Source organism: Antechinus flavipes, chromosome 1 (assembly GCF_016432865.1).
Source record: "Antechinus flavipes isolate AdamAnt ecotype Samford, QLD, Australia chromosome 1, AdamAnt_v2, whole genome shotgun sequence".
Classification (NCBI taxonomy): Eukaryota; Metazoa; Chordata; class Mammalia; order Dasyuromorphia; family Dasyuridae; genus Antechinus; species Antechinus flavipes.
Window position 1 is genome coordinate 395461109 of NC_067398.1, and position 25099 is coordinate 395486207.

Genomic DNA, 25099 nt, shown 5'->3' on the forward strand with positions numbered 1-25099 from the left:
TGTGTGTGTGTGTGTGTGTGTGCCCACACATACACTATACATATATATGCATGTATAAATATGTATATGTTTAAATTACATTATGCACATTCATATATTTGTAATGCTATGGTGTAGTATGTAAGGATGTCTACATATGTTTATTTATATATGCATGGTGTTTACACAGATACACACACCCCAAATATAAACACTGTCAAATTAGTTAGAATATGTACTTCTTTTTTCACAGTATGCTGAATATTGTCATATATCAGCATTCCACCCAATTGAATGTCTTTCAATCATATCATAATTTCTGAAGAGGAGTGAGCAGGAGTAAAAATATTGAGTACAAGTTAATGCTAACTTTAGCTAGAATAACTTATGCACAATAACTTCTCAGCTCACTTGTAGCCACCTGGGAGTTGTCTGGCTAAGTGTATTTTATCACATCTGTCTGCTAAATCAGAAATCCAAATTCAAAATGCAGCATTCAAGAACATTACAAAGATTTATTACATTTCCCGTAGGAGTAATGGGTCTATAAGGCTATAAATGGATTACATGGAAACAGAGCTTTGCTATTTCATCTGTGAAAGATATAATATTGCTTTAACATCATTCATGGTAAGTTAGCAAGGGGGAAGGGCTTTGTTAGCTGAGTTCCTATATACCAGCATATTCAAATTGCAAGAAATAGGCAGTTTTTTAATATGAATAGCATTAGAAATACAAAACAAAGCATGTATGTACATGTCAAGGTGGATTTTGTGCATTCAGTTTTTTAAAATGATATTTTCTAATCTTTTAGATTTTTTACCGTCATTTGAATAGGAACTAACAATATAGCACTGTCATCATTTTTCTTTTTTCTTTTCTTTTTTTTCCCCTTTCTTGGTGGATATGAGTTAGAAAAAGTAAATGATATACCCTTGATTGACATAAAGCAAAAGAATGAGTGACAGGATCAGGAACTTTTTTTATTTTGTAAACTTAAAATCCCAGTTTAAATTTGATTTATGTTCATCAGAACTTAATATTGTTTTTAGAAGTGAACTTCATTGTCTATAATAATCTGAACATATCATTCACAGTCTTACATCCCTAGAATTTGACTTTAAAAGCAACAAAAGTAAAGTTGGGGTGGGTTCTCTCTCAAATATTAGTAGTGCTTAAAGCATGTAAAGAACGTGATAGATGCTATAGTAACAGCAAGAATATAAGAGAATCCTAAAATCTTGGAAGTAGAAAGAAATTTTAAAAATCCTCTACTGTGATTTTCTATCTAATACAGGAATCCAGTATCCCATATACAATATAAGCTATTTCAATTTTATTACATGACGAAAATACAGAATTCCTTTAAGCAGAGAAATATCAAAGAGAAAATAATAATCATAAGAATTAAGTGGTTTAAGAGCTACCATGTCAAGGAATAGTACCCTTTCTAAAGGAAAAGTCTGATTCAGGTCCATCTAAGATATGTTCTTTCTCTAACACAGTTAAAGGATATATTTTGAAAAGGATTGGCTGCCTTTCTTGAAACCAACACCATGATAACGGCTGTAACACCAAATCATTTAGTTCTTTTTAATAAATTGTGACTAAATTAACCTTTTATAATTTTAGATTTCAGACTTCCCTATTTACTTTTATGAAAGGCACTAATTTTTTCAAGTTCATAATTTTGGCATGATCCTTATTACTCATTCTTCCATTAAGTTGCCAACTCTTGCCATTTCTCCCTTTACAATATCTCTTTAATATGACCCTTTCTCTCCAATTGCATAACTTCCATCTTAATTTGATGGAAGCTCATTAACTCTTCCCTAGATGATTATAACAGCCTCTTAATTGAATTTCCTGCTTCAAATCTCTAACTACTTCTCCATTCTGGACAAAAAACAGATCTATCATATGTTTCAACTAGTCAGCTAACTCCAGTCACTCTAGGATCGCTAGCCATTGTCCTTATAACTAAAATAAAATCCTCTGTTGTTGTGATCTAGTTCAGATGGATCTGAATCGGTTCCTGTTCGGGCGCCAAAATGTTGTGAGCTTTTTCTTCTCAAAAACGCAGCCAGGTGATAAAAGTTCAGATCTTTTATTATCCCAATATAGCCCGGTTAGCTTAGAGGCCTATCTCTCTGCTTGGTTCCAAGAGCTCTCTCCAAATGTCTTTAAATCCAAAGGTCTGGTCCTTCAGCCTCTGCCTCTACTTTCTTCAGCCTCCAGCCAGCTCCAGTCTTCATGCCATTCCGGTGAAAATCCCCCAAAGTGCTCTGTGTCTGTTTCTTTTATACAAGAGGGAGGAATTGTGGGATGCGAGAGAGAGGGATTATGGGTTTTCTCCCATAGTGCTCTCTGGCCCAAAGAACTTCAAGGGAGGTGTGAACTCATTGAAGTTAGAAAGTGTACTTTGTGAAGCTAGCATACTTGTGGAGTCCAATGAGTAAAGGTGGGAACACAAGCCTTGTCTTGATTAGTTCTACTTAGTACCTTGTTTCAGGTTCTGGCCAAAACAACTTCTTGTAAGATTAGATCAACTCTAATTACTTAGCGGTTAGTAAGGATTCCAACATCTCCCCCTTTCTTTTGTTTTAAAACATAGGGGGTTTCTGAGGAGGTACACATAAATCCATCAATATGGGCCAGAACTTTGTAACAGATATACATGGTATACATAAATCCATCAATATGGGAGGCATTATACATAATTTACAAAAGCACACAGCAATATAACACAGGCTAGTGGTAATGTAACAAATAACATGAATCAACATGAAAATTTAACTACTGCAAAAGTCTCATCAACAATATTTCATCTCAAGAAATCCAATGATTCTTGCAATTGCTTAAAATACATAAGCACATAGTAATATAACACAGGCAAGTAGTAATGTAACAACATAAATCGACCTGAAAATTTACAAATGTCCATAAGTCCTAGAAATAGTCCATAAGGAATCCATTGTCCATTAGTTCATGCGCCAGGAATCTAATAATTCCTGTAAGCTCTGAAGTACTGCAAAAGTCTCATCAACAATTTTTCATCTCAGGGAATCCAGTGATTCTTGCTGGTTTTTCAGGAACTGAAAGCTGAGGATTTTAAAGTTCTTTTGACAGTCTCATTGTTAGCCATCTGATTCCTTTTCCACCTGTGGAAATATAAGCAGATCCTCTTCCCCAAGCAGTTAACCTATCTAATTCTCTTCTATTTACCACTTTTGGGATTTCTCCTCATCATCTGGTAATTACATTGGAGCTGTTTGCATTGGATATTGTCTTGTTGTCTTAAAAGGCCTGTATTCTTCCCAACTGTAATCCTGATTGCTTTTCTGTTGGTTGATGACATCAGAGTTCTGAATTTCTAAAGTCTCTCTGGGTGTAACCTCAGCTGCTATCATGCCCCACCTGTCCTTTGATTGATACTTTGGAGCTGGGCCTTGCCTCTCATTCTTCTGGGTCAATATACATTTAGAAGCCCAGTGAAAGCCTTGGTTACATTTTGGACATGGGGTTTTGGGTTTTCTCTCACCCTGTCTTCTCACTTTATCTCCATTTCTACATTGGGCTCTTAGATGTCCAATTTTTCCGCAATGAAAACATCGACGAGTTTCTCTAGAATTCCTCTGCCAAGAAGGACCTTGTCTTTCCATGTTCATCATAGTCTGGGCATAATAAGCATTTGGGCCCACTGTGGCACAGCGTCTTATGATTTCCTCTAAAGGAGAATCTTTGTCTAGCCCCCATATAATTCTTTTGCAAACCTCATTGGCATTTTCCTTAGCCAAATGTTTAGTCATTATTTCTGTTGCTGCATTGTCTCCAATGGTTCTTATTACAGCTGTTTGTAAACGTCCCACAAAATCTGCAAAAGGTTCATTGGGACCTTGCTCTATTTTTGTGAAAGCATTATTTCCATCTTTCTGTCCAGGGAGAGAATTCCAAGCTTTTATGGCAGCCTTAGAAATTTGCTCATAGACTGTTATGGGATAATAAATCTGTTCTGAACTCTCTGCATACTGACCTTCACCAGCTAGTTGGTCAAAAGTGATTTGTACAACAGTTCCTTTTTGCCTATTGCGTTGGGCTTGAATCCTACATAATTCATGAAACTCCGAAAGCCACAATAAATTTTGTCCCGGTTCTAGACAAGTTTTCATTATGGATTTCCAGTCATTCGGGGTTAGGATTTCATTAGACAAATTATCCAGTAACATCTTCACATAAGATGATGTAGCCCCATAAAGAGTGCAACTCTTTTTCAAATCTTTAATTTTTTCCAAATTAAAAGGAGTGTATTTTCTCTCTTTTTGACCTGAGGAGTTGAGCTCTTCAATCACAGGATATGCATTTATAAAATCAGATATATCTTCTCCTTCATTTTTTGCTTTAATTAATGCTTTTTCTAATCTTGTCAAATTCTGCTTTACAGGAGAAGCTGACTGTGTTTCTGTCTCTCTCCCTCCCCTTTGTTCCACCCATGAAGGGTTCATTGTGGGGGGAGGGTCATGAGATGTGGAATCACCTAATTCCTCCTGCTGTGAAGTATCATACTCAGAATTGTAATTAACTCCATTCTCATCTGATTCGTCCTCCTTTTCACCTAGTAAAGTTGGCACTTCCTCCTGTACTTTCCTTTTCATCATTCTATCACTTAAATAACTTCTTATAGCCAATTGTATTACATTATATGTATTAATTATTGAGTTAGGCCCATTTTTATCATAGAATTGACAAAGATCCTCTCCAACCAATTTCCATTCATTTAGATCTAATTCCTTATCAAGAGAGAAACAAGGACATATGTCCTTTACAGTTTGTAAAAATTCAGTGATTTGCTGTAAACTTATAATTAAACCTTGGCTTTCCATAACATTAATAATGCTCTCTAAACATTTTCCTTGAACAGAAACAGGCTGTTTTCTAAATATCTGTCCCATCTAAGCTGAAATTCTACTTTAACTCTTCTAACAAAATTTCTTTGTTGCACTCACCCTAATTTCTGGGTTGAAGTTTTTTCCACTGGATCAGGATCAGAGGCTTTTCCACTTGAATCAGGATCGGAGCTTTTCCACTGAAATCCACTGAGGGCTCTGTTTGTCCCACGTTCAGGGCGCCAAAATGTGGTGATCTAGTTCAGATGGATCTGAATCGGTTCCTGTTCAGGCGCCAAAATGTTGTGAGCTTTTTCTTCTCAAAAACGCAGCCAGGTGATAAAAGTTCAGATCTTTTATTATCCCAATATAGCCCGGTTAGCTTAGAGGCCTATCTCTCTGCTTGGTTCCAAGAGCTCTCTCCAAATGTCTTTAAATCCAAAGGTCTGGTCCTTCAGCCTCTGCCTCTACTTTCTTCAGCCTCCAGCCAGCTCCAGTCTTCATGCCATTCCGGTGAAAATCCCCCAAAGTGCTCTGTGTCTGTTTCTTTTATACAAGAGGGAGGAATTGTGGGATGCGAGAGAGAGGGATTATGGGTTTTCTCCCATAGTGCTCTCTGGCCCAAAGAACTTCAAGGGAGGTGTGAACTCATTGAAGTTAGAAAGTGTACTTTGTGAAGCTAGCATACTTGTGGAGTCCAATGAGTAAAGGTGGGAACACAAGCCTTGTCTTGATTAGTTCTACTTAGTACCTTGTTTCAGGTTCTGGCCAAAACAACTTCTTGTAAGATTAGATCAACTCTAATTACTTAGCAGTTAGTAAGGATTCCAACACTCTGTTTTATTTTTAAAGCCTTACACAACCTTGTCCCAACCTGTGTTTCCAGTCTTATTGAATATTAATCCCATGCTACAATCCAGCAAAACTGCTGGTTTCTATTATGTTATGCTACATTATAACATAATATACTATAACCTAATGCTACAGTATGCTATATCATATTATATATTATGTTATATCGTATGTTATATTTTTTCTATTCTATTATGATTCTTCAATCACCTATTTCTTTGCCTTTGAATGTGTTATTCCTTATGACTTAAAAGCTAGTAATTGTCCGAGACCCAATTTGAAGTTAGGAAGGTGAGTCTTCCTTCCTCTAGCCCTAATATCCTGTCCACTGCATCACAATACTGCCCTAGTTTCTCTTTTATTGGCAATAGTGTAGTCAAATGAGTTATTTTTCTTGATACCTGAGAGACCAAGCTGTTTGTGAAATCATCAAAATGCACATTGACATGACCAAGTTATGAGTGCAAAAGTTGGGTTAGAGTCAGACTTTAAGCCATGTACTGAAAGAGGTAGGACAATTCACGATGATAAAAGACTAAGAAATTAGATTGGTGATATAGACAGATGGAGTTAGGAGAAGATTGGTGACTTGTGGCAACAAAACGATATTCTGGAAGTGATTGCTTTGAAGGAAACAGTTTTTGAATTGTAAAGTACTCCATCAATGCAAACTTTATAATCACAAGAAAAAGGATCAATTATTAAACATAATAAGTTAAATATGATTTTATGATGTCAAATCAAGCATGAAAGAGAATTAGATTATAAAACTGTAAATGAACGTTCCTTTGTGGCTACTATATATATATATATATATATATATATATATATTCATATCTATATTTACATTATATATATATATTCATATCTATATTTACATTATATATATATATCAATACACATGTGCATATACAGGAATATTCCACTTATTCATATATATGTATGTATGTGTGGGGGTCTATATGCATGTATGTATATATGTAAAAGTTTGAATTCTGGGCTGCCAACTTGGATTTCACTATTATTTGTTGAGCACTATGACCACAACACATGCAGGACCTGATAGTCCCTCCCTATAAGAATAAGGAAGAAAGATATTTTTCTACCTTTTCCTAAGTATGTAGGGAACAAGCTTTTTGATGATTCAGACTAATTTCACATTCTCTATTTCCCTTAGGAGAGAGATTCTACCTCTGTATCTTTAAGAACAAAGAAAAGGATTGACGCCATGGTTTTAATGATGGATAAAGATAAGTAAATTTTCCCTACCACTTTGAATCAGGATCAGCACCTTTTCTACAAATGATGATCTCAAAGAGAATTCTGATAAATTATGCTCAAAGTCTTCTAACCAATATGAGTCAAGAAAAAAGATTTGAATTCAGGCTTTCTTAATTTTAAAGTCAGCACTCTAATCTACTATACTATACCTTTGCTATTTATCTTTAAAAAATGACATTAAAATCTGTTTATTTCTTGCTGAGCTGCCAACTTCATTGGTTCTGCTGGCCATCTGTGATTTACAAGATGTGCATTTATTTCTCTTTCATTGGTCTCTCTCATCATCAAACTCATACAAATATCTAATGAGAATTTCCCAAATAAAGTCCTCAAACACATGCTTAGAAATCAAAAATCCCTGACAATGGTTTGTCATGTTAGCAAACAAACCTTTCTAAGTTCCACTTTTCTGTGTTTCCCCAAATAAATTTATTAAATATCCTTTTTCCAAATTATTTGAAATGTATAGATGAAAGGCATCTTCCACTATATTTTCCAATTCTCCTTATACTGTTTATATTTTTATTTTAATAAACAATACAAATTTATAAGTATAAAAATGGATATATGGTTTACCAATAAATACTTCCAATTTTCCTTAGGTAAATTTCTTCTGTCCTATCCAAAGATCAGTTTAATTAGAGTGTCATTCAGTAGAGATAACTACTTTTGAAGTAAAAGAATGCATAACAATTACTTTAAATTTAGGCCTCACTCCTATTCTGTGATTACAGTCTAGATTAGCAAGTCTTTTTTCTGTCCATAATTCATTGTCATTACAATTTACAAAAAAGAAATTTATCATATGTACTTTTATGTCTGTGTTTGTGAATCTGCCCATAGAAAGAAGCAAATTGATGGGTAATACATATTCAAATAAAAAAAAAAGATCACATCTTTATTAAGTCCATTTTAAGTGTAATGACATCTCTTCAAGTATTGGAACACACAAAGACAAGCATTTTTCCTCAGTTACTGCAGAGGTTTACATTTTTATCTATTTACTTACATTTTCTGGATTCTTTGAAAAACAACTAATTGAGAAGTAATGACCTTCTTTCTCTCAAATTACCTGGAAGTTGGGATTGGGATTTGGGTAAGGCAGCCATGCTGAGCGAGAATTCTCCTGATATTTGAAAGGTCCATTGAATGCCTGAGAAATGGCACTCAGGTTGAACACACACACAGCAGAGGCAGCTATACTGTTCCTGTGGAAGAAGTATTAAAAAAAAATTAAAAGGCCATCAAGAAACCCACCAGCATGTTGTTGTTGTTCATGCAAAATTGATTTTTATAGTCCCTCTAGAATCTAGCTTCTTAAGCTGTGGTTCATGCCCCAATATGTAAACTCATAACTGAATGTGGGAGTCATGAAATTATTATTTATTATCAGTAAATGTTTGATTTGTATACCTATTTTTTATACCTATAGACTCAGGATCACATAAAAATTTCTTTGGTGTAAAGGAGTCATAAGTCAAAAAAGTTTAAGCTCTGCTCTAGAATACTGCCTACTTAAAGTCCTGAAAAAAGCTAAAATCAAAACAATTAATGGTAATTTTCAGTAATTTCATTGTGGGGGAATAAAGACTTTGACATAAAACAGAAGTTTCTTGACAAATGACTCCCAGATTTTTAATTCTGCCAGAAATAATGGATTATTTCATGAGAAGGTGATGATTTGCTGATAAAGACTCAAGACATACATCTTCTGGTTTTCAAACTCCCTAAAACAAAAGCCTTTTCTCTCTTTTATACGTGAAAGTTTAAGCTGTCTTTCTCCTTGCTCTCGTTTGCCTTTTTCTCTGTTTATTTCTTTTGGCAACCCTCACTAAAGAAATCAGTTAAAATCAATTTTGGGGTAAAAAAGCCCATCATACACTATAAAAAGCAAGGGGAAAAGTTTAATACACATTGACACAAACATATTAAACCACAAATACAGTTTTTAAAAATATAAAGACCAACAGTTGGTTGTTTATAGAGACTGACAGACGTCTAAGATATACATTTAAACTAAGCATCATTGAAGCAATGCACATTTTGCCAAATGAAATTCCATTTGGAGATTAGTTTGAAGTGCAAAGCAAAAAAAAAATAAAAATAAAATAAAAATAAAAAAAATGGTGATTCTTAATATGACTTCATATCAATATTTACAACAGAAAATCTAACTCATAAAAACTTCTTACCCTCTTGGCAAGGAACTAGTTTTCACCAGCTCAGCACAATTATATCCATTTACTATCAACCAACTCCCTTAACATCAAAGGAGAAATCACAGATGTTTTGCTGTTAGCAACTGACACTAAGGGTCAATTATTAAATGCAGTGCAAGCAATAGGATTTTCATAGGGATTTTCTATAGCTACCATTCCTGTTTATTGTCACCCAAGTTTTATGGTTTCATAAGCCATAAAGTTCACAGCTTTCCTATTCCTTCTGAAAACACTGCTTTTATTTTCTGTATATTTGGACATACTGTCAGTACAATACTAGAAAAAGGCCAGGTATTTTCTGTTTCTGTACACCTTGATGTCTGGATGTATAACATCAAACTCACTGAGGAATAAACTTTTTCCTCTGAACCCTTTTTTTCTGCTTAGTTCTTCATTTTTTCTATGTGTGGCTCCGAAATTCACCCAATAGCCTATATTTTCAACCCAATCTCCTCCTAACTATAATCTTGAACTCTAGCCTTGAAGTCAACCAAGGCTGTTATTATTAAGCATTTGATTTTTCTTACAAAGATCTAGGGCTCTAACATAGCCAAATTATGCTGGCTACTTACCTGGCCTTCCTATCAGAAATTTGTATTCTGTCCTTCCAACATTCTCAGAAAGAATCATTGAGTTTTTGTCTTTTCTTGACTGACTCCAAGTTTCTTTCTTGCTTTTTGGCCATCTAAATCATGTCTCCACATATGCACCCCACTTCTCACATGCACTCATTCCAACTCTTTCCTAACATATTCTCCCACATCAGAATGTAAGAGATCCTTGAAATCATAGATTCTCATGCTTGTTTTTACTTTATTTGTCTGTCTTACAGGTTATAATTGTATCTATCTTAGGCACATAACACCCAATTCATTTTTCTTACTTTTATCCAATAAGTCAAGATCTCTTGATTTCACTGCTGTAATATAACCTATGTTTGTCCTAGTCTATCTTTTTTCCTCTGTCACTTTTAATTAACCCCTAATTTGAGTTTCCAACTCTCTCCGTTCGCCTACATAATTCAGCCTTTACACACTCATCATAATCATATCTTAGCATTGATTTAGCCATATAATTTCTATGCTAAAAATTTCCAGGATTTTTTTTTTTTAATCCAGAGAAGAAAGTTTGAATTTCTTTATCTGGCACTCAAGCTTCTGCATAACTGCTATTGCCTTACCTTTCCAACTTGATCTCATATAATATTATTATATCTTCTATGCTCCTGCTAATCAGATCTCTATTATATCCTCCCAAAACACACGTTGGGCCTTCCAACCAATATGCATTTATTCACATTATTTTGTATGCTTGAATTTTCAGTCTCTCCTCTTTTTAAAGTTCAACACAAATACAACATCCTAAATGAAGCCCTCATTGATAACTCAATTCAGTGAAACTTAAGTGTCAACTTAGTAATGCAATTAATATGTTACCTATTGTAGCAATCTGTCTTTGTGTACACTGAAAGGAAAATTGATATGTAGTAGGGACAATGCTCTATATAAACTTTATATCTTCTTACTATTTAACATAGCTGTACTATACACAGTAGACATTCTAAAATATTTAATACATATAATTATCTCTATAACAATATGCAATATAAAATTTAAATATGTAAATAAAGTACATTTATTTTAATTTAATTTGACTTAAATTCAATTTAATTTAAAATATTTAATGAGTAAACTGTCAAATCAATGATGAAAAGGTGATCTCTATGCCCTTATCAACTCTGTGGTTTACAATTTTATTAATGTGAAGATATTTTAAAAGAGATCTCTTTAGGAATATGAGAAATAATTATTCCTTTCATATTAATAATCAATTATTGAATTAATTTTTCCCCTTTTGTACTTCCTTATTCAGAATCCTAAGTTATTGAAGTAGCATTTGAGATGTATAGCTAATAATAAAAGGGAAAACTTAAATCAGTCCTAAAGGTAAAGAAATTTTAGTTTAGGTGAATTGATGGATTATGGCTTATTGTGTTTTACTCAGATAGATCTGGGAAAATGTGAAATCTCCCTGTTGTCTAAATTGATCAAGACTGAGGATGATTTGGAAGTAAACTATATGATCAAAGTCATGTCTACCATCGTCTCATTACAATAGGTCTACCTATAATTAAAATATTCATTCTCTCTCATTACTTGTTAACTAATCCCACAGGAACATCCACTTTTCCAAGGACATATAAGCAATGAATAGGTTACATAATGGGTCTTTGGAATTTGAGAGTATAACTGACTCCTTTTATTAATTACTTGCTATTATGGTTAATAAAAGTATTAACTACCCAAAGTGTCATTTGAACTTTTTCTGTTACAAATGACAGGATCAATTAAGATCCTTCTTTACAAAGACTTATTTGTATTTATAAGTATCTGAATATTTATTATAAAATCACTTACAAATCATTATGGTTCCACCCTATCCTGTGTAATTCAGGTAATTATGAACCAACATAGTGCACAGAATACAGAATCTGAAGTTAGGAAGATTCATCTAGATAAGTTCAAATTTGACTTCTGTTACTTGCTAGCTGTGTGACCCTGGCTAAGCCATTTAACCCTTTTTCCTAAGTTTCCTCATCTGTATGGCAAACTACTCTAGTATCTCTTCTAAAAAAAACCCAAATATGATTACAATAAGCCAGACAGAACAGGAATAAGTCAACAGCAACAAAATCCTCTGGAATGGAGAGGGGGCCTTGTCCAAATTTAGAACTTGATTTAACCATTTGTCCCTCTCACTGGCTATGGAATCAAAGGATATGCACTGATACTCTACTTCTAATATTATCCATTTGACTTTGGGCTAGCAACAACTTCCATAGGTCCCAGTTTTCTCATCTATAAAATGAAGACTTCAGATTACCTGATTTCTAAAATCTCATCCAATTCTTAATCTGTGAGTATAGGCTCCTAGGACAAGTTGTAAAAAGAAAATGCCATCTATTGGTGATGAGTTAGCACAGTTGTTTGGAATGCCAGGCTAAATATGTCTTAAATAAAAGTTTTTTGTTTTTTGTTTTTTTAAGGGGCGGGGAGTTTCTAGACAAGATAGTGATAAAAATATATCTTAAAACTAACCTGAATTATTGCAGTCCTGAAGAAAAGACTTACTTACTAGCTATATCAAAAATCACTTAATCTCCCAATTTTCTCTTCTATAAAATGGGGACTATAATAATACTGATTTGTAAAGTTTTTGTGAGGATAAATAATTGTAAAGTATTATATAAATATTACCTCTTAAGAGAATTGTACATTTGTTGGGCAAGCTTTGATTGGGTGGATGGGAAAATGGAAAGTAGAGTTGAAATAAGAGAAAGATAATGTCTTTTTCTTCTTTTCCCTTGACCCTTTTTTCCCCATCTTTTCTTTCAATATTTTATCTTTTCTCTAACCACTTTGATCTTAAGGAGCTCTTTTTTTTTTTTTTAATCTTGACTGACTGTGGATAAATTAATTTCTTTGGCAGAAAAAAACATTAGTAGGAGAGAAATGTATATAGTACAAAAATGAAGTTTTGGGTTTTTCCTAATAATAATAATAATAATGATAAGGTTTTATATTCCTTGTTTCTAGTTTTAAAAAGAATATAATAAAATGGGTTTTTTGTGCTTTCTTTCAGCCTCCTCTTGCTCATACTTAAATAATTAAATTTACTTCTTTTATATTGGCCTGTGTACCTAAATACAATTTAGAAACATGTAATCAAGAAATTAGAGAAAAAGAAGTGACATTAGACTTCATCACATTCAACTTGCTCATTTTACAAAGAAGAAATGACTTTTCTATTGAGTTGATGGCCATTAGTAGTTTTTTAAAGTCTACCACAAATACAAAAGAATGTAAATATTTCCTGATTTGCTGAATTGATTTTCACTTTGGAAAAAAAAAATCAGGTTTCTTAGTTACTTAATTCAAATAAATGTGAAAAACAGTGATAAACCTAATTTGGATCAATACAACAGAATTTCAAAAGGAAGATTCTATCTATTCTTTACCAGTATTTCTCATCTATCAAAAAAATGAAAGAAAATACTCTAGTAAATTTACAGAAATTAATTTTTTAAAAACTGTACAAAATGTCAAAAATTCTATGTACTAAAAGAAAATAAGTTATTTCTCTATATTCTGTCTCGAATCTACCTGAATCTAACATAAGAGTTTTGAGAGCAGAAGCAGGTTTTTCATTTTCATTCTTCTTGCCTATTCTTGAGCATAGAACAATGCATACTTTTAAAAATTTTCTTAATTTCTTATTGATTTCTTAAATAATACTCAATCAGTTTATTTTGCCTTTTTTCATGGGCAAAGAAGTACACATAATTACTGCCATGAGAGCATACAAGCAAATATTATTGTCTTCATTGTTGATGTTCTTCTTCTTGTTTGAGATGTGAATTACTAACTCTTCTTCTGGAAGTGATAGATCACTGAGGATGTTGTTCCTCTGAGTGGAAGGTGACACAGATCACTGTGCAATAACCACATAGCAGCAGCAGTGGTTTCTAATTCTACACCTCCCCTCCCCCAAAAAAGACTAGGAAAAGATGTGTCTAACTATTAACCATGCCATTCTGGATTCTCTCATGTTCAAGCACATTAATAATGATTTATTTTTTGCCTCCTAGCAATTCTTAACCCTTGTAAAGTCACTTAACCCCATTGCATTGCCCAAATAAAGATGATAATGATGATGATGATGATGATGATGATGATATATCACTCAACAATGGTCAACCTCCTCTTTAAGTTTATTTGGATGAATCAAATTTCCTAGCAGACAAAACTCAAGGACATCTGGATGTTCTCTATCTCCATACTCATTCTAAACATTTTTAATACTGAATAAAAACACTACATTTCTTAGTTTTTATGAAATTCTGTATAATTAAGAGAATTTTAGTGGATAGTCCTGAAGAGCTGGGTTCAAAATCTGTCTTAGGCACTTTCTAGCTAAGTGATCCTGGATAAGGCACCTGTTGTCTAATCTGTAAAATGAGAAGATTGTACTTGGTAGCCTTTGAAGGTGTTTCTATGTACCTTTGTGAATGACAAAATTGACAAAATGTCTTTTTTTATTTTTTAAAGAACAGTAATTCCTTGAAAGTATCAAATTATTGGTTTCTTGTTTATACCCTATTCTCTCTCAAATGTAAAAGAAGTCCTCATCCCAATTCACCATTTGCCAAAATGAGTTTTAAAGAATATGCTTGACAGGTTAGTTTAGATGACACAAAATTCAGCAACCAGCAATGCATATGTCTTGCTAGAGATTTCTTTGATCAATTGCGATATTATAAATGCAATAGATTTTTTGGAACTATACTTTCTCACATAATGTGGGCAGAAACTAAGTAGTTTGCCCCAGTTTGAAATGGTAATAAATATCAGCAAACAAATTTGAATCCAGGTTTTCTGACTCTAAAGTCAGTTCTCTATCCATCATATTGAGCTCCCTCTTGCTTTGTGACTCTGCACAAGTCACTAAACTCTCAACAGCAGTTTCCTCATCTGGAAAATGAGAATAATAGATTCTATTATTAGAATAGTATAGTATAGAATAGTATAGAATAGAATAGTAGATTCTATTAATGTTATTCCCATTTTACAGATGAGGAAACTTATGTTGTTTATATGACTGTTGTGAGGATCAAATATATTCTAAGTGCTATATCAAAATTAAAGAGCTATATAGACAAGATTATAATGTCCAACAGTTCAAAACTGAAGAAAAGTTTTAGGAATTCATCATAGTAATCATTAGCCACAACCAGTGGGGGTTCTGATAATTTATTTCAGAAATTAATATTTGACCTTTGTTTACCAATCCATACCACCCTAAAGTTGAACCATAATATAAAAATATAAAAAAATATTCTAAATAAAAACCAGCCTACTAAATCTTTTTTTTTTTAAATCACAGTGGTTTGGGGGATTTTACAGAAAGTTAAAATAACCTGCAAAATTACTATTTGTATTCCTAGGAAAGTTATCATAGCAATTATGAAAGGAGTGTAATTTTAGGTACCAATCATAACCAGGATAAGAAACTAGATGAGTAATGAAGAACATTGCAAATATTTTGCCCATGGAACATTCAAAATTCTAAAGGTAGGAAGAACTCTCTAGGAGGAATAAATAGCCTTGTTAATTCTTGAAGAAAGTCTTTTAATTACAACTGGCATTTCAGAGCTAAGTGCCCAAGGCAGCCATCTTCCTGAAAATTGGTGTCACATTCAGTCCCAGAATACTTAGAACCACTGCAAGTTAATGATTGCCCAAGAGCACCCATAATTAAAGGAAATGGATGATTTTCCAGAGTTACTTTCAAAGGTATTTTCAGGGTCATACTTATCAAATTACATGTCCTTCATTATTCCTGTAAGCATTGTTGGTTGTCTCTGTTTAATCACTATGTAACCACAAGCTCTGATCAGGAGTCCTGTGGGCTATATGGGCACTGAACCTGCTGCTTTATTTTAACAAATCTCAGAAACATATTTGCAAAATCAGAGAATGCACCTTAGGAGATGACATTAAGAAGATGATTTATGCCAACTAAGGATTCCTTTTACTTTTGAGGGTATTTAACTAAATCTGACTTTTAAAGGAGAGAAAAGTTTTGAAAGACAGTTAGATAGTCATAACAGCTGAAAAATGATGGAACTTATTTTGATTGGGTAAAACTACAAAAAAGGAGTGGAATAAACAGGAGAATTATATAATAACAAAATATTATAAAGAAAAATAACTTTGAAAGAATTCACATCAAGGCAATAATCAAACATGATTCCAAAGGAAGAATGCTGAAGGATGATGAGTCTACTAAAAAAGAAATGTGTCAAAATTTCAAATGAGATCTTTCTGAACATGAATAAAGTAGGAATTTTATTTTGCTTAAATATGCATACTTAGTCTAAGGATTTTTTTTTACATGGGGAATTGATAAGAGGAGGAAAAATAAATATTAATTAATTGAAAAGTATAACTTTGTAAAATTGAAAATTACATACACATTAGTGGTAAATATCCCATAGATTAAATCCAGTTCAGGAAGGAAAAAGGTGCTCTGTAGTTCATTGTAATAAAAAGGGACTTCCCCAGGACGAGAACAGTTCAGTCGAGCCTTCATAAAGGTGGTCCACGTATCCTCTAGCAAAAATCGGCCTCCAATGTCATTCTTACAAACTCGGGCAGCCCTGGAGAAAACAGTTTTTCCACAATCGTGCTCCACAGCGTTTTCTCGGAAGAAGAAATAGGTGAAGTTGCCAATATCATAGGATGATACAAAATTTGGTTCTAAAACCAAAAGAAAAAGAAAAGAAAATCTGGTTATTGATATCTGCTATTTTGACTTTTTAAAAAAAAATCAGGCCTGTAATTGGTAGGAGTCCCTGGTGAGAAACTTCATCTATCAATGTGGATTATCATATTCTCTATAACTTATTATTTTAATAGTTTTGCCTGTGGCACCACTAATTGAATAGTTTGCACAACTTTATAGCAAATAACATCAATAAGCAACATTTTTACAGCTATTTAAGATTTTCAAAACACTCCACAGGTGTTATTTCATTTATACTTTATGACATCTATCAGGATAGGTGATATTATTATTGCTATTTATAGATAAAGAAATTGGGGTTAAAAAGATTTGCCTGATGTCACATAGTTAATAAGTTTGAGGCTTTTTTTGAACTCAAGTCTTCCTTACTGCAACTTCCTTACAACACTCTAGTCTATGTATACCTATTTTCCTAAAGTATGGATCAAAGGTACATATTAAACTCAGTTCTTCTGGACTTGAGGCCAGTTCTCTACCCACTACATCATACTTTTTCTCTACTTTGTCTCATCTGATTAAAATTCTTCCATTGAAATGGGAGATTTTTTTTCTTAATAATCCTTTTTCACATGTTAAAATTGATCAAATGCCAAGACCACTTTGTGGGAACAAGTATGTGAAAGCAACATTTCTTTTGCATTATAATAGCAAGAAAGAAGCAGAGTATGATGAAGTTGTTAAGCACAAGTTTTAAATTATAGAAAATCATAGGAATGATTTCTCTGCTTGAGCATACTACAATAAATCAAGCTCAAGTAAAAGTGGCATTAATATTAACCAAAACAAAATCGAAAACAAAAAACCATCTAAAACAACAACAGAAAAGATTTACTGTACATTTTAGGAAAAATATATGTCACTAGCATTTCAAATTCTCATACAAATACTATAGTTATCATTTGCATGAAACATAAAAAGAATGAAGTATTAGATATATTTTGTACTCCTAATAAATTGGGGAGAAAGAAAACATTGTTGAAAATGCATACACATATTTCATGATTCAAGGGTCAGTCAACAAGCTTTTATAAAGCACCTACTGTGTCCCAAAGTATATTCAGTGGTGAGATACAGTTTTTACATAGAAATATATGTGCACACTTAGAAAAATGGATACTATCACTAAGAACAGAATTTTTATCTTGAAATGTAAAAATGAAATCCCAGCTTTTATGAATGTTTTGAAACACTTAGAATTTTTAAATATATTTTTATTTCTATACAAACATACATATATTAGAGTATATGATTGTGCTATATATTATGTTTATGTGCTATCTATTATGTAGTATAGTATGTGTATATATTTTATGTATACACATCTACATACACACATATACATAAGACCTGAAAGAATTTTGGCAATTATAGTACCTGTTTGTACTACATATTTAACTTATTTTATAACACATTTTACCATTGCTAGTTAATGTTTGCCAGAAAACATATTTTAATTGTCACCAAATCTTAATCTTGCCTACTCAACCCAAGAAGAGCCTTCCTGATAGTTCATGACCAATTATAGTTTTAGTTGAAGTGCACCAACAAATACCTAATTGTCCCTGAAAACATGTCCTTGTAGATACATTTGTTGTCGGTACCTTTTCATTAACTTTGAGTGCCAAGATGTAGGCATAATTATCTTTAATTGTCCCTATAAAATTCAAAGGCTTGCTTTATTGAATGGAAAGCCCCTTGAAATAAACAGAAAAATAAGAATCTGTGGTCCTTGTTAGATTGTTTTTTTTTTTTTTGGATAAACACTTGCACATAACCTGAAGGCAGGAACAGCGTTTCTGTCAGAAACAAATATAAAATAGTTCATCATCCTAAAAGAAAGTTTTATTAAGATGATATTCCAAACCATAAAACTCCCTAAACTGTCTCCACTAAACATTTTGCATGCTATTCCAAAATACCCTGGAGGTTGCTTATTACATTTCCAGGGTACCAGTGAAGGTTATGATGGTTTTATTCAAACTTATTTCTACGTCCAATGTTGATAAAAGAATGATCTGTGGAGTATCTGTACCTTATTTTTAAAGTACTTAACTTTTTTCCTTCTCCAACAATTTTTCTACCACCTACTGCAGAGTATAAACATAGGTAACAGTAATACTAAAAATTGCAAATAAATTTGTTATCAAAAAAAGAGCTAAAATATACGATACAGAATAATTATTAAACATTCTGAGAGGCATTTTTTATGCCTATGGTTTCATTTATCTGGGCTAATATAGCTCGGCAACACATCTAGAACATGAGCTGATAACTGATAAGTTAACTGATTTTTCCATGGTCAAATAGTTAATATATTTGTTAGAAAAAAATCAATGTCAGCAGTATCATATTAATAACTACATAAAATCAAGAAACAAAAATTTTATCTTCTAATCAATAAATACATACATATTTTATAGACACACACACACACACACACACATACACAGAAAGAGAGAGAGAGAGAGAACAAACAAGAATCTTCAGTAAACATTTGTTCCTGGTTTCATTCACAAAATCTCATAAATTTCTATTTACTAGACTCTATCAAGAGTTTCTTCTTGGAGTACAGAATACTTTTCAAAGTCTTTCAAGGTACAATAAGTATGCAGAAGTAAAGTTATGATGATAAAAATGAAAATGCAAACAGTTCTAGAATAAAACTGAAAATTATACAATTGCAATGACCAATCTTTGCAAAGGAGACAAGTTATAGATATCCACCTGCCTAATTCTATAAAAAGTGGAGGACAATGGCTGCTGAATGTTCCTTGTCTTATGGCACATGGTCTTGTTTGGTTAGTTTTGCTTGACTATTTTCTTTTGTTACAAAAAAGGCCAGCTGGATTGGAGAGGTTTATAAACAAAATTAAGTGTGATATAAAAAAAATTTTTTTTCATCTAAAATTTTTTAAAGTATATTTTTGGTTATAAAAGAGATAAAAGTGAAAGACTGTCAGTTGCCAATTGTCTAACTTTAACAGAATTCTATATTTAAATCTGGGAAGGTCATTTAATCTATTTCCCTCATCATAAATTTTAGGAATAAGGTGAGGAAAACCAGCATTTAAACACAAGCCCTCAGATTCCAAATCCCATTTTCTTCTACTTCTGCCACATTGCCTTCAGTTTGTAGCTAAACATATTTGTACTTATATTTCAAAAATCTGAAATGGGTATAATATATAGTCTTGCATCAAAATTACTTTATCACAGATGAAGTTAGAGAGTTAAAAATAAAATATTTTACTATCATAGAAAAATTACTAGAAAAAAAGTATTTCTGACATTTGTAACTTATGTTTTTAGTATGTTATAGAAATTTTTGAATGAGTGTTCATTAATTTTTTGCAGAAGGAGCTATTCTCAGACCTTTTCAAATAGATCTCAATTTAAAAAATAAAATTCCAAAACTATATATTGATTTTAAAATGCAATATTCTTTTGTACTTCTACTCTACAAAGAAAAATACAGGTGTAGCTACGTGGTGCAGTGGATAGAGCACCAGCCCTGCAGTCAGGAAGACCTGAGTTCAAATCTAACCTCAGATACTTAGCACTTCCTAGCTGTGTGATCCTGGGCAAGTCACTCAACCCCAATTGCCTCAGCAAAAAAAAAAAAGAAAAAGAAAAGAAAAGAAAAAGAAAAATACAAAAGAGTTTCAAAAATGATTTAAGGATTCAAGAATTATGAAATAAGCTATAAAATAATTTACATTAAATATCTCAAAAATTAGATTTAGGGTAAAGTTTAGTTGTCTTCTTTCTGTTTGTCTATTACTCTCCCTCTCCTCTCTATTTCTCTCTGTTAATCTGTCTCTCTCTTTGTCTATCTTTGTCTCTGCCTCTCTCTGTCTGTCTCTATCTCTCTCTGTCTCTCTGTCTCTTTTTGTCTCCCTCCCCCTCATTCTTATACAAAGAGAGAAACACAATCTGCATATGAGCATATATTAATAACACAAATCAGGTAGAGATGGGGGAAATATTCAGGCAAAGTAACTGAGTAAAGTAAGAGAACTAGAAAATCAGAGATACATGAATAGTGTTTTCTTCCCCTAAGGAAATTAGGGGCTAGAGCACAAAAGGTCATGATTTCCAGATTAGAGAGACTGAAACTTATTCCTTAGGTAATGGGGAGTTATTGAAATCAATTGACTTCTATAAAGTTGGCTCTGTACAAAAAAGGAATTCATTCTATAAAAGGAAGGAATCAGGGTTTCTAGTAATTATTCTTCTTTTAAGTAAGATTATAAGAAATATCTTTTTTCTTTTTTTTCCCTTTGAATGTCAGAAATAGGGGAAAGCACAAACACAGTCCCCCACTATCACAAATTAGGCAGTAGAGTTTCCCCCATTTGGGGAAATCCCAGGGGTCAACCCATCCAGAGGGCAATTGATAAGCCTAACCCTGGAGAAACCACCTTTATGATTATGGAATCTTCCCTGCCAGGAAAGTATGAAATATTTTTTTTCTTGATACCAAACTCTAACAGCAACATAAATGCTCATATCCAGAATATATTCTTCAACTTAAAAGTAAGTCTTTGAGTTTTTGTTTGAAAAGAAAAATACTAAGAAAAATAATGCCATATATTTAAGGATTTTTATAACTTTTTTTGAAGATTCTAACAATAGGCCAGGTAAGATGTATTGAATCATATTTCCAAATATCCATTGGCCTGGGATGTAGCAATGAGAGATACTGGAGTCATACAATAGACAAGGCAATGACTAATTGATGTAGGAGGTAAATAAATAAAAGTTAAAGATGGTTCTGTGGCTTATAGTACAGGTTACCATTAAAAGTGCAAAGAACAGAAATGGCAAAGTCAGGAGGATGTGGTTTTGGTTTTGGTTTTGGTTTTACTTCACTTTTTAAAAAAATGCCTTTTATTATTACATCATATTCATTTCTAAATATAACCTCTCCTAAGCCCCTATTGAATAAGAAATTCCTTGTAACTAATATTTCAAAATAGGTTAAAAAATCAGCAAAACTAACCAAGATAATTATATTATACCTTTTATATGACATTCTATATATGTAACCTTCAATTATCCATGTAGCCTATCAATTATTCAAGTATCCTTTAAATATCAATTATTCTTGAGATTTAATTGGGTCAAGGAACTAAGAATTGAACCATTGATAAGATTTCCTGATCTAAGTATGAAAATCCCATGTGCAAAGGGTTGGACACTTTTCAGGAATGACAAAAGCTTACTGAAGGAGCACATCACTAAGAACATGTAGAGGCCAATGAATTGCATCCCACTGAATCAATGCTATATATTTTCCGAATATTTTCATACATTATTGTTAAATAACCTTCCTTTTATTAAATATTAAATGATTTTATAAATATCTCACTTATTTTAATCTTCAACTTCAACCAGTTTACTAGGTGTAAACCAAATCAGCTACTATGAATACTTTTGTCTTTTCCTTCTGTCTTAGTATTTTATGAAGAAAAATACACACACACACGCACATAAAGATAGATATTATGTAGAGAAAGATTATATTTAGCAATAAATGCCTATTTCAGAGGTTATAATTGTTTTAAGTAACTTTTAAAGTATTTTTATGGATAACTTTTGACTTTATAGCATATTCACTTCTGAATATATCCCCTTTCTTCTTTTGCTATCTTTAAAAAAAAAAAAAGATGTTGCTATCAATATTTTGATATACAAAGGAGCTTTCTTTATATTGTTTAGGATATATACCTCAAAATGGGATATCAATTGTATGGACATTTTAATTACTTTTCTTTTTTTTTTAGTATATTTTCTTAGTTCTTTCTAGAATAATTGAAACTAATTCCTAAATCTGCCATGTCCTTTGATCATTTAAATACATTCTTCTTTTTTATATTTATTTAATTTTCTATTTATTTTTATTTCTATTTATAGTTTACTTCCCCCCAATTCTTGCTTAGTTAGTAATTTCTTTATAGTTATAATTTAAAATTTTTAACAAGTACCAAAGAGTTGTGATGTATTGTATCTGAAATCAAAACGAACTATGTCCTTTTAATTTTTACTGCTTTTTAAAATATATAGTTCTATATAAGTAAAAACATATAAGAATGATGAGTTTAGTATTAAGGATATAAATTATTTTAGATCATAGCAACTTATTTTTTAATATTATCATGATAGATCCATTTTAATGAATATCTATTCAATAATTTGTCATTATTTAGAGTATTTTAAAATTATATTTACAAAAACCTTGAGTATAATTTGATCTACTGCTTCCTAAATATTCTCTGTGGTATATTTTAAATATTATTTGAATTATTTGAATGTGATTTCCTTTTTTACTATCTCCTCTCAGATTCTGTTATTATTATGTAGAAAGGTTGATGATTTTTAATATATTCACTTTATATTCAGTTGCTTCAGGAAAACTATGAATTATTTGAATTAGTTTGCCAGTTCTCTCCCGTTTTTCATTACATCAATTGCTAAAAATAATAATTTAGTGACTGTAGTAACACATTCTCTATTTTCCAATTTTTGCCCTTCATTATTTTTCATATTTTATTGATACTAATAGCATTTATAGAATTATTTCCAAGAAAAATGAATAGCAAAGCATTTACATAGGGGTTTGACAGAGAAATGCTTTCTTAGAGCCAATAGATAGACAAGTCACTGCTACTTACCACATAAGCCTGAGTTCACACAAAGTATTTGATATCAAAGGGTGATCTACCAATATCATATTCTTTTAGGCTACTATATGCTATCACCCAAATAATGAGCATGTCTAGGTTTTCCCAAATGAGGGTTGTGTCTGTAAATCCTATTTAAGTAATTAGGATAACAAATACATAACAAATAGAGGATAGTGTTTTTTGTCAAACATATTTTAAAAGGCACAAAGGATTTACACTAACCTATATATGACAGACATAGAAAAGACACCAACTTCTTGAAGGACTAATTGGGAAACCCATAAACAACTTTAGAAAACACAGAAAGTATTTGCAACATATCTTCTTGCATGCACTAACTACCAATTAAATTTAGAATAAGAATGAGAATGAGAGTCCTACTTCATTCTAGGAAATCCCTGGCTCTCCTCTAAGGTTATACTGAGTTGCTGTCAAATGTGCAATGTCTCAAGTTATTTTAATTCCTCCAAAAGTAAAAACAAAACCCAAAATAACAGTTTATACCTCAGACATAGGCACTGTTTTTCCACTGGTCATGTACTGCCTGAATAGCTTGCTATAAAAGTGAGAGTAGGATCAGAATCTAAATCAGAATTCTACCTCTAGGAAGATTTAGACTTAAATGATACTTCTTGTGCATACCAGTTGTAACCCTAAGTAAGTCATTTAACTTTTCAGTGAACCAAGCAACTTATAAGACTATAAGTTGGAAAACAATTATTGATTTATAATTGTAGTAGATAAATGTCCTCACCAAGAGTTCCCTATAGTAGTGAAATCCTAGGTTCAGCCCTGACCATAATAGGAGAGATTATCAAGATCTGGCTCTCTCTGGCTAATTGTAGTATTAATCCTTAATGCTTCTCTATCCATGAGGGTATTGTTCTCTAGAGGTCTGATCCTATAACTTTCAAATTCAAGAGTATTTTGAAAAGCGTCCCTAATTGTAATAAAGCCCAAGAAATTTTTAGCTTGAGGAATAGTTTCTGAAATCAAGTTTCCTAGGTAATGAAAACTGCCCTCTCTATATAGAAAAGATTAAGATGTAAAAATGTCATCTATGAATTTCAACTCTTGAGTTGGATGGCAATATGTCTGTTTCTGCTTATACTATCTCCTAAAATCATTAATTCTAGGACTAAATGGACAAGCAAGTTATTAGGAAGCACATTAATCTGTCTTCTCTTTTATACTTTCCATGTGAGGGCATTTATAGGTTACCCAGATGGGTGATTCTTCTCACAAGTGTTCTTTACCGCAAAGTCCCAAACACTTGAAACATCCTATGAGCAATTCCAGTCACTTAAAAGTATCAGGAATTGTCTTTGACCTCTAAACAAGGTGTCAAAGAGTAGATCCAGAAGAACTCTCCCCATATACTCTTTTGCTGAAAGTCTTGTACATTTGTCATGCTATTTCATGATGTCAATGTGAATTATATAAAAAATGGAAGGTAATTTCAGAGGGAAGACACCAAGAAAAAGAGATTTGCTAGAATGAGTTACTGAACAAAATGGGATTTGTGCTATTTTTGAATGAGTCCAGAGTACTCAGAAGGCAAAAGTGAGGAAGATAACTATATACGTATGAGGAACAGCTAGTATAAAAGCACAGTGTTGGAATATAGAATATTATATGTGCAGAACACCTAAATTCCTGGATCAAAAAACATATAAGGGAATGTTACCTAAGAAGACTAGAAGAGTAGGGAGGTGGAAGATTGTTATGGTTTTTAAAAAGAGGATTTTAAAATTAATTCTAGAAATAATAAGGGACTACTGGAGATTACAGACCAGGAAAAGCATGCTTAAGAAAATTCCTTTGTCATTTTAGT

General features: G+C 32.3%; 1 protein-coding gene and 1 non-coding gene across 3 annotated transcripts in view; both read right to left on the reverse strand.

Moving 5' to 3' along the window:
* The window catches only part of SEMA5A (semaphorin 5A), a 548675-nt gene that overhangs the window by 230380 nt on the left and 293196 nt on the right, over positions 1-25099 (reverse strand). For both annotated transcript variants that reach the window (XM_051969840.1, XM_051969839.1), the window contains exons 8-9: positions 16248-16533; positions 8068-8203 (exon numbers count right to left, since the gene is read on the reverse strand). In XM_051969840.1, the coding sequence (XP_051825800.1) occupies positions 8068-8203; positions 16248-16533 (422 nt within the window). The remainder of the gene's footprint in view (positions 1-8067; positions 8204-16247; positions 16534-25099) is intronic.
* On the reverse strand, positions 20874-21037 carry LOC127546113 (U1 spliceosomal RNA). Its single transcript, XR_007949974.1, has one exon. It is a non-coding gene; the product is annotated as a U1 spliceosomal RNA (small nuclear RNA).